Source organism: Simochromis diagramma, unplaced genomic scaffold (assembly GCF_900408965.1).
Source record: "Simochromis diagramma unplaced genomic scaffold, fSimDia1.1 OVJJ01000603.1, whole genome shotgun sequence".
NCBI classification, from domain to species: Eukaryota; Metazoa; Chordata; class Actinopteri; order Cichliformes; family Cichlidae; genus Simochromis; species Simochromis diagramma.
Genome location: NW_024387414.1, coordinates 21696308 through 21707443, shown reverse-complemented (window position 1 = coordinate 21707443; position 11136 = coordinate 21696308). Strand labels below are relative to the sequence as shown.

General features: G+C 38.6%; 1 protein-coding gene across 1 annotated transcript; it reads right to left on the bottom strand.

Annotated features, from left to right (window-relative positions):
• Nucleotides 1–1977: 1977 nt before the first annotated feature.
• On the bottom strand, nt 1978–10572 carry lin7c (lin-7 homolog C (C. elegans)). Its single transcript, XM_040010764.1, has 5 exons — nt 10368–10572; nt 9403–9521; nt 8426–8497; nt 8067–8276; nt 1978–6862 (listed from the first exon to the last, which is right to left on the bottom strand). The coding sequence occupies exons 1-5, from the start codon at nt 10402–10404 to the stop codon at nt 6695–6697; spliced, it is 606 nt and encodes a 201-aa protein (XP_039866698.1). The 5' UTR covers nt 10405–10572; the 3' UTR covers nt 1978–6694.
• Between the last annotated feature and the right edge of the window lie 564 nt (nt 10573–11136).

Genomic DNA, 11136 nt, shown 5'->3' with positions numbered 1-11136 from the left:
GGCTTATGAATCACATTCACACGAAAGCCGTTTATTCAGACAACGAATTTCCAGTTTCTGTGCTACTTGATTTTTCTATATGCATCTAATGATTAATACAGTTTTCAATGGAATTGTGAACTTACTCATGATTGTCATGGTTGTGATTTTATTTTTATGTTCTACTTTCACATCCATTTGGGTATTTCCATAATGCTCCGACCACGCTTCCTTACCTTTTAGTTTTGGTGACGATCTGGAAGTATGTGAAAGCAAATATTTGACCATTTCCTCTATGCCATAACAAATAGCGCTACATGTTTCAAAAAATAATTAAACATCCTGGAGTGAAAGAAAAGAGAGAAATAACAACAACTATGCAATAAAAAAAACCATAAATATTGCCAGGGTCCATAAAGATCACCAGGCCTATATCTGTTTTGTTGAGCTGGGAAATCACAGCTGCTTCCTCCACTGATAGTTCAGTTCTCCACACTGACTCATGCTGGTTGATTAGTGTCTCTTCTTTTTAGCTGATAGAAAGGCCAGTGCTTTTCTATTTACAGTTTTTTTGCTTATGCAATGGACATTTTTCCATCTAGTGAACAAGTAAGCAGACAAGGTTTAATTTCCAAATTAAAAATACCTCAAATACTTAGTTTTATCAACTAAAAATGCTTAATGAGACCAGTGTAACTGCATTAGTTCAGTTGAGTTTGAAAACCTAGGGGCCCATCCGAAGCAACGGACAGGGCCTCTTTTCCACAGTGCGTTTTTTGTCCTGTCTTCCTCCTCTCACCCTCCACTGGAGACTGTAGATGGCCGTCCTTATGTTAGCCTGGTTCTGCCGGAGGTTTCTTATTGTTAAAAGGGAGTTTTTCCTTCCCACTGTCACCAAAGTGCCTGCTCATAGGGGGGTTATGATTACTGTAGTTTTCTCTCTAGCTATCATTGTAGAATCTTTACTTTACAGCGCCTCAAGGCAACTGTTGTTGGGATTTGGTGCTATATAAATAAAATTTAATTAAATTGATTTTAATCGCACAAGAGATGTGAAGAGGAGAGTGCAGGCAGGGTGTAGAAAAGGGGTGAGGGGTGAGTGTGAGAGAAGGACAGCAGAAAAAGTGAAAGTTTATAAGATGAGACCTGCTGTGATGTATGGTTTGGTTTGGAGATGGTGGCACTGACAATAAAACAGCAGGGCAAGCTGGAGGTGGCAGAGTTAAAAAGACGGGAGTGACCATAATGGAAAGGATAAGAAATGACAGAGGATGTTTAAGATGGAGCTACCAGGAAAGGAGGATTGTTCGTGGATGTAGTGAAGAAGGACACACAGAGGACTGGAGGATGTTTGATAGGGTGAGATGGAGGTGGACCCCTGAAGAGAGCAACGGAAAGAAGATGATGTTATTTTTGCTTCATTATTTTTGTACTATTTTGCATGCAGGGTTAGCAGAACACAAGCAGCTAAAACCTGCTGAGACTGCACCTCTTCTGACAGCAGGAACCATCAGTTCATCTTCCAGAGTTTTCCTTATTCCCTGTGTCTTTGCTCTTAGAAAGTATCTGCATAGCAGAAATCATTTGCGGATGAGATGAACAGATTTCTACGTGGAGCTTACACATTCTCTTTGTGCCTTCCAGCTACAAAGACATGCATGTTAGGTTAACTGATGACTAAATTGGCCCAAAGTTTAAATGGGAGTGTGAATGGCTGTCTTTCTCTCTCTGCTAGGCCTGCAATAGACTAGCAACTGGCTCCAGCACCCTCAACAACACTTTCAAATTTGCCTTGTGAAGTCCCTGAAGGGTCCATGTTACCATTTCTGATCACATGACCCACCCTTTTCATGCTGCGCTGCTGCCATACTACTCTTTTCTTTATAGATTTACCTTTTTGACACCTACCTTGTACCACAAGAGTGACAGAGATGTGTCTTTCTTTCTAAAAATGAATGTAACGTGTAACAGATAGTGGAAAAACACGTTTAAAAGTCATAAACTTAAGCACGGTTTATTGAGCCTCCTGTCCAACTATTATGTTCTACATCACAACATTTTACATTCCACATCAATGTAACACAGTAAATTAGATAAACAGACTAGAGAACATAAAATAACACAACACTATCTACAGGCAATCATAAATAAGCACTGACTAAAACAGTATCAACATTTTAAGTTTGGTCTCGGTCCTAGAAAGAAAGGAGAGATCAGTGCAGAGCTCAGAAAAGAGGAGCTGATCTGTGACAGTTAATCTGTCCCACATCTGCCCCGCTTTGCAGAGACGCTGCGCTGATATGGCCCTGGTACACAGTCAAAATGGAAGTACCAATCATTCCTGGTATCTGATTTTTTTTTTAGGAAAATCACTTATAAAAATTGAGAAAAATATCAAAAAAAGAAAACCATTATAAAAAAATACTCTATTGACCAATACACAATGAAAACGGGTAGAAAGTTGAAGGTTTACCTCACCAAAGGTTTGTAACTAAAATCAGACTATAGTCAGTGACATTCAGTGGAGAGTGTGCAATATCAATACCAAGTCTCATTACATTTTTTTCCTGATTTACTATACATGTTTGTATGTGCGTGAGAAGTGAATCTAGCTAGCTAATGTTAGTTAAAACACAATCAAGGGACAAACTATACATCATATTAAGTCTTTTATGTACACCCCGACTGCTGTGCTAAATGTTCTGCCTCCAAACAAAAGCATAATCAATGTAGTTTAAATAAACTGTTACGTGAAACTATTCAGGAACGCTTATTTAAATCCCACTATTTAGCATTTTAGTGTGTACAGCAGTGTACAAGTAACCAACAAAACCACACTATACTGTAGTTGTAAGGACACGTAAGAACATTTCTAATGTTTTTAAATATTTTTATTCTATTGCCTGTCACAATTTGAGAATACATCACATTGATGACAACTTTTAGTTTACAACTACATTATAGCCTGTTAACTACTGCTTATGAATGTTTAATAGAGAGCCATCTCCCAAAGTTTTGCCAATTGCCTTCTTTGACTCCTTCATGGTAATCAGTATGTTACATCAAAAAAAACAAACAAAAAACCTCCCAAAATTTGTAAACATCTCATAGGATCATCCAACTACATGCAACTCTTCTCAAAATCCTGCTGAATGTCATATTTCATTAGACATTCGTCTACACAGCCTTATTGTTGTAAGTTTAATAACATTCTGGAGGAAAATGACAACTATTTTGCACCAATAAAGGTTTTTTTTAAAGACCTTGCATAGATAATTGATGTGCATTCCATATTTGCAGCGCGTTTTACTTGAGACTTTGACCTTCAACTCAGCTGTCTTCATAAAGATAAATGGATTACAGGGGATTCACCCACCAAATTTTACCTGTACTCGTCATGTGTCGTCATTTCTTGTGATATTTAAAGCATTATTTAAGTACCATACGATCAGATGAAAGTCGATGACCCCTTTCACTGACTTACAAAAACCTGCTAATCAAAGCAACAGCTGAGCAAGTTGATGTGAGGGAAACGTGCAGAGACATTCAAATCATCAACACTAGCACGCCACTTTCAACTAATAAAAGGTACTGCTTTTTAACCAGTGATTCATTTAGATTTAATCTACAGTAATCTTTTTACGAGTCTTTTCCCACTTAAAGGATCGATTACCAAAAGCTCAGAAGCCGGATTTTAGATTTTATCCTCCCAAAAACAGTACCGATGGACCTCTGAACATCCCATTTACGATTTGTTAGTAACTTGGGGAACATCAGAGTACGCCAGGAGACGGTGGATAAAGTAATAAAAGAAACAGATGGAAATACAAACAGCTGTGGAGCAGCTAACCAGGCAAACGGAAACTCAAAGTGACCTCATTTCAGATGACATGGTCACAAGAACCAGACAGCACACATCTATCGTGCCCGCACACGCCAATCAGCGGCATGCTCATAAGACTCCCCCTCGATAAAACGGTTCGCTTCTGAAGAACAGTTTGGCATCGGCTGGTTAATCTACACCGATAGGAATCACTACCTTTACGTTACTACCTTCCTGTCTCAATAATGCCAGGTGTTGATCCTGAGACTGGACAATAGTATGGCTTAGTCAGCAAAAGCCTGGTTTCCATAATTCTGTACACATATTATTAGAACTACCCTGCAAACAAAAAACCTCTAGGAATAAATCTTTGAAGTTAAATCTGTCCTGTAGACATTTTGCCAAAAAAGGTGGATGATTAGACATCTAGTGAGTTGATTTTTTAATGAAACAATACATTTTATTTTTAAGAGAAAACCAAGACTTGTGGACTTGTTTGACTGAGATGCTGAATGAAGATTTCCCTATGATGACTATCAACACAGTAGCTAAACATGCAGCCACTTCATAACTATAAAATGTGGAACATGAATAAGTGTAACTGTGGCAGCCTACACATTAAAATATACAGTAGACAATTAAGACTGTTTTGTGATTTGCCTGCTTAACAATTCACATCAGAACAAACTTGATTGTTTGGCAGTATTTGGTAATAAAGTGTTTCTCATTTTTATGATATGCATTTTGTATATTATATATGAGTACATTTGTGCCCAACCCACCTAAAAAAGAAAAAACTTATTTGCGCAAAGATGAATGGAAAATGAATTGGTAATAACATGCAGGCAAGACCAAGTTTGAAATTATTGCTGTAAATTATTGAAATATGGGCTTTACTAACATTTTATTAACATTTTACAAGCATCAAAAAATGTTTTTTTAAAAGTAGCTGTCGATAGATCTTACCCAAGCACCTGTATCGTCTTTTGTCCTTTAACATGAATGCGATATGTGAATAAAAAAACGTCAGGTTAAGCGAATGTTTGATTTACGACTCCCTTGCTAGATGTTAAGTTACAAAATGTAATAAAAAAAAAACTGATGAAAGATTACAAATAGATATATGTCACTGCAGCACATTTACAGCATAATACACCAAACACTGTAGAGGTTATATACAGTATGTGTACTAACATTTCATTCATTGAACAAGTGATTAAAACTCACATGCTGCATTAATGTGACTGAAGTTTTGGTCACACGGGCTTAGAGGCTGGTTGGCAACCCCTTGGTGTCCTCTGGTTGCTAGGGGGAAAACGTGTATTCCTTGACTAGTTGGTGATTGCTTGCAAGCAGGGGGAAATGAGCTCCGAAGAGGGCGCTGCACCAAAAATCTCAGACACTCGCCAATTACTCGCTGAGCGATAGTGAAACTTGAGGGAGTGCAAGTTTGGAGAACTTTCACCTTCAAAGTAAAAGTTGTGTCTTACTATTGCTGTCAACATGTTTTAAAAGGCGCAAATGGATCAGCTTCTGGTTTGTGTCACAGTTTTTGAAATTTCACTCAGTGAACAGTTGGCGAGTATTTGGAGCTAAGTTGGTATTATCCATGCAAACTGTAAGTAACCACAGCAATAAGCTAGCAACCAAACCTCTTTGTTAATCATTTCACGTAGTCGCTGGCAGCAACTACTTGCCAGCCGGTTGGGGAGCACACTTATTTTCCCTGGCAACCAGAGGTTTCCAGGGATTTGCTAACAAGCCTCTGAGCCTTTGTGACTGAGGCTGTAGCAGTCGATTTCACAGATAGCCAGCAATCTCCAGCAAACACTCTCCAATCGGCTGGATAATATACATTTTTCCCTAATGATTGGTGGTTGCCAGGGGGTCACAGCTTGGTTTCTAGGCTTGCATGACCAGGGCCTTACAGAGACTGTAGGCATCTGACTAGCTGAATTTTACAAATGCCTAATTTTATCTTATTCTGATGGTCACTGGATAACTGACTTCTTATCAAGTTCTGTCACTGGCAGAGTAAAAATGTGACACAGTACATTCCTCATTTATGTCAAAACAAAATAACTGACTTTCATCTCATGTCATACTGACTCCAGAGTTTCGAGGGTTTATTTTTTTTTGATAAATGTGCGAGTCTTTGTGGTGTCAGCTATTTAGTTCACAAGTTGCTGAGACCCCATTACATCACTTACTGGAGCTTTTTATAGCGTGGCATGATGTTAAAGTCTTGCAGGGTAAGCCTAGAGAGAACGCTCAAACATAATCCAGCACTTTTGCTACTTTTTGTAGGGTAGCCATAATACCAATCTAACAACTTATCACTTTTTAACTAATTTAGACTGTCGTCAGCACCTCTAAAGCTACGGTCTCTGAGAAAACAGGTGAAAAGCATGAATTAATTCCTGCCACAATAGTTTAATTTCCAGAAATTTAAACGGCTAAAGAAAGAAGAGAAACGAAAAAACAGTACATAAGATAAATGTGTTTGCCCTGAGGCACTTGGTAGTGGCTCTGATAAATCACTGAAAAACACTACCTTTTCAGTCAAAGCAGTTGTATAGTTTGTCTCAGAAGTTGCATTCAAATTGTCAATTCAAAAATAATGCACATGGTGTGACACACACTGACAATCGTGATCTTCCTAGTGTTCGTCTAGAGTTGTAGTGTCTAGTACAATACACGATGCTGAATATCAAAATGCTAAAGAAAAGGGCAGAAGCGCAATATACAGTATGTATGAGCTAAAACTAAACATGAGCGTGTTCTTTTTTTGTTCTTTTTTCAGGGGCAGGGAGATGAGAAAGGGATCAGAACAGATGGCCAGAAGGCTAAAGAAGGAGAGACACGGGAGCTGGGCATCAACATGGGAAAATCCTACTTGGGAAAGTTGTTCTGTTGCCGGCGCTTCGCCGACCTCATTTTCTCAAAGCGTGACTCCATTTCCTCTAGGACTTTGGGGGTGTACCTTACTACCAGCTTCACTGTGCCCTGAGCTGCTTTGAGGAGTTCCACAGCTTTCTCATGGTGCTCTCCTTCCACACTCTGAAGGCAAAAGAAACAGAAATTGAGTTTACGATTTCACCAGGAACAGATAAAAGTCCATGATCTCTACAGATTAACCTACTGGGTCCAATTATTAAACACAAGAGCAACGAGGTATGTGGCCACTTTTGGAGTAAACAAGAGTTTTACATGTACTGGAGTGAATGTAGTTCCAACATAAGCTCTAGCAGCTGTTCACATAAAACAGCCTGCAATTTGGAAATTTTAATGAGGGAACAAGCTGAGCAATAAACAAAGTCAACTGGATGATTGCTATTGGCTGAACTTTGAGATTTACACTTCCAGACAATAGCATGGCACGTTTACATTCAGTGTTCCATCAGTACTCACTGTGTCCATCTTTAAGCCATAATAAACATGTTGAACACATTAACATTTCCAGAGCTTTACAAGAGGAACCTGACACCTTCATTATTTACATCAATGTACTATTACTACCATCATTATTATTATTAGTATTATTATTATTATTTCTAAACGTACAAAATTGACAGCTTCCTGTCACTGACATAAGGAAATGCTTTTCCATTGCGCCAAGAAGACACCAAAGACTCCACAGGGTTTCTGAGGTTTTTTTCTGACAGCTGCTCACTGGTAATATGGATTACTGAAGAAGGTTTAGCTGGTAAATGGCCATCATTGTCAGACTCTATGGCTAACAATGAACCAACATGATGATAGTCTGAAAATAAAAAAAGCACAGGTGAGCACAGGGGATTTTATTGATTTTTTTTTGGTTTTCTTTGTTGATGCAAATTCCACTGATTGAATCCTGTCAGTCCCTATGATGGACAAACTGTTGCCAACAACTCCAAGCTACAAGCTGATATCTTCTTATAGCACTCCCCTGTTTATTAGGCTTTAATAAGCTTAATTTTAAGGCACTACTAGAAGAGTTTGACGAGCGGGAGAGTTGTTGACCTGCCTTACAAGTTCTCATTAATAAATTATGGTGTAACAAGTTAATAAACAACGATTTTACAAGTAGATGGGACCCAGATTTTTGCACGGTGATTGCAGTTCCTTTTTTTTAAATCCTGAAACAAAATCTAGCTGTGCATTCGTTTTTTTTGAAGAATGTATTATTTCTAATATCTGTCTGTTTAAAAAAAAAAAATCTGAAATAGAGAATTTGCTCAGGCTCAGTCTAAAATGTAAACCATGCTGTGAATTACACACACACCACTCCATTCACTGAGAGAAGCTGGTCCCCTCTTTTCAGGCCTCCATGTCGGTCAGCGATGCCTCCTGGGATGATCCGTGAGATGTAAATTGGTGAGTTTTGCTCCTTTCCGCCCATTATATTGAAACCCAACCCTTCTTCTGTCTTGGGCAGTTCCACAACTCGTGGATGTGAGTGTCCCTCACTTGCTGCAAAAGCTGCCACTGTAGCCTACAAATAGGAAAGTGGTGTTTAGATATCTCGTCTGTATGTACTGCAGTCAAAGCACAAAATTACCCATTTTAAGAAATTAAATGTCTGAAATTAAGATTACAAAAAGACCAAATCTTGTGTTCAGACAGTAACTGACAACTGTCTACCTTTGCTGTGGCATTGGCCCTGACCTCGGGGCTGCTGTTGATGTCCACCGTTTCATACACATGCTCATAGACCTGAGGAGATATTAGTGGACAGTATTTCAACAGGCGAACACAAAGAATTCAAACCAAACCAAAGGGTTAACCTTCTATAACCCATAAAAGCTGTGGGCAGCCAGCATATTTCTACTACTGTCACAAACACTTTTGGACACAGTATACTTTAAAAATTTGAGTTAAGTCAATACTTAACAATAAATCAGGGGAAAAAAAGAAATGGCTGTGCAATTTAAGTATTTTGCAATATTTTACATTTTATTTCACACTATGGCTGACGTACATCTGTAAACAGTGTCGGTTGTCAGTCCACTATTTACAGCATTCGATCACATCAATTTCGAGGAGGCTGCAAAACTTTGTAAAAGGGGACTTATATGATGTGAAAATGTTTAGCAAAGGGAAATGTGATTTTTCAGACTCTCTAGCTTAACATTATCTGGTATAACACTAGCTGTTGTTCTTATAGCCGTCTGGCTATCAGCTGTCCCAAAGTGGCAGTACACTTTTAGTTATTTAGTTAGTTATATTATCGGGAACGAATAAGTATGTTTATGCATGTTTTATTATGTTAGAGTCTCGATTTCAGTTGAGGGGATGAGGCGTGAGGTGAGGAAAACGAGAATGAGTTGGAGGTTAGGGAGCAGAGAGGAGGTGTGGATGTGCCAGATGAAGAAGAGGAGGACAAAGAAGCAATGATAAAGAGATGTTGAAAACATAAATGTACAAATCTTAAATGGTCATATATAGCTGGACATTAAATTTAAACTAACTTTTTTACCAGACTTCCACTCTCTTTCTTAATTCTGGAGCATTCTATTGGGAATCCTACTGGGATGCAGAGGGTTAAGCTCCAAACTGTGAACTAATGTCTCTTAATTAAGTGTTTGATAAGTGAATGATACAAGACGAAAGAGACTCACTTCTCTGACAGCATTACAGAATTCACTCTGTAGGACCCTCTGCAGTGCCTGCAGCTTCTGGGGAGGCACTTCCCCTGTCCTCTGGAGTTTATCAAGCAATTCAATAGCACGGTTGATATCTGTCAACAAGAACATGTACATAACCATTACTGAGGCCTGCAAATGTAGATTTTAACATTGGCAGTGAGAGTTTCCCACATCAGTGTCAGAGCACATTTACTTGCACTACATTTGTTCTGATTATAGATATGCTCCGGACAAGCTTGACTCCCACGGTCACCAGAACATACTACAATTAGTACAAATCGCTATAATGCAATAATAAAGCAACTCTCAGAGTAACATGAAGTAAATTCAAGGCACCAGGCATCACGTTTTTGTTTTGTTTATTTTGTTTTTGTGAATGTACAGCTTACTTTAATAGCAATGAATTCATAAGCATTTGTAAGTTTATTAAATATTTCTAATCGTGAAGTTTTACGTGTGTATTTGTGTAACCCGTAAGTTTAAACTATCACACAAATCTGGGCTTCCTCTGCACATTTCAGCAACACACACCCAGAACTTGTTATTTACAGACAGGTCGCAAAAATGAATATAATGATACAACCAGCGTAACTGTAAAATCTTCTTTCTTTTATGGTAAGATACAGTGAACAAACCAGCCAGATTGACTAATCACTGTCTGTTGTCATTAATATTAGCTAGGTGGCTAATGTACTAAGTACAAAAATGTAGCCGCAATAGCTGTGGCTGCTTTAGCTGGGTGACTATATATACATAATCATACAAGAATTAACCGCAAGATGTCTATTCTATCGTTATCCCACCATAAAACAGAGTACACAGACAAAAAAAATAAACCGCCTGCTTTAATGAGCTAATGCTAGCTAGGCTAGGTTTATGTCGCCCGCATATCACAACAAATATTTTTAAGCTAAAGCTAGCTAGCTAATTAACTTCACCTCTTTCCAATCGCACGGGCTCCCCAAGCGATGCCATTATTGAAATGGGAGGATGTTTGCCGTTAGGGAGATAGTTAGCTAAAAGGAAAAATACTGAAAACTAAATTTGGTAATCCTGGCTGGCGTTATGTGCGCTTAACTGAGACGATAAATCAGATTAGCCAAGTTAGCCGGCTAGGCTAGCTGCCAGTGTCGTGATGCATTCAGGGAAACCTCGTAAAACTGTGAACTCGGAATGTTCAGTCACATTCTAAAGTCACTGCGTGTGTATTTGTTACCCTTTCCTTTTACTAGACGACTACTCGTGTAAAACTATGATATATCATACATACATAAGACACATAGCTTTACCAATATTCCACCTCGCTTTAGTGTACAAATGTCCTTTCTTTAATTCGTCCAAACGTACACCTTAGATAGCAGCTTCAAATGTTGGATATTAGTAATGCCATATTTAGTTTTAAGCACAGAGGTTTGATTTTATTATGTTTACTGCTGATGCTGACAATGAGAGTAGGGATATTTTTGTGCCATGCATATAGCCCACTGAAGGTCTCGTTGGCTAGAATCCAAACCTAGATTCCATATTACCATTTAACAACCTGAGGGGCGGAGAACTCTCCATTTAACAGCTTCGCTCAGCCTCCACAGACATAGCTCAAAGGACGATTACATTAATATGTACTGTCACAACAAGGGCCAGCCAGAGGAAACTTTATTTGGCTTTTTGTTGACGTCTGATATGAGCGCTCTCTCTGCCACCCCCTAC

Excerpts from the sequence above, each read along its gene's own strand:
- lin7c (XM_040010764.1), bottom strand. The coding sequence starts at position 10,404 with ATGGCATCGCTTGGGGAGCCCGTGCGATTGGAAAGAG. Across the intron at positions 9,522-10,367 it reads GCCCGTGCGATTGGAAAGAG|ATATCAACCGTGCTATTGAA; the intron begins GTGAAGTTAATT and ends TCTTGTTGACAG. Across the intron at positions 8,498-9,402 it reads TCTGTAATGCTGTCAGAGAA|GTCTATGAGCATGTGTATGA; the intron begins GTGAGTCTCTTT and ends ATATCTCCTCAG.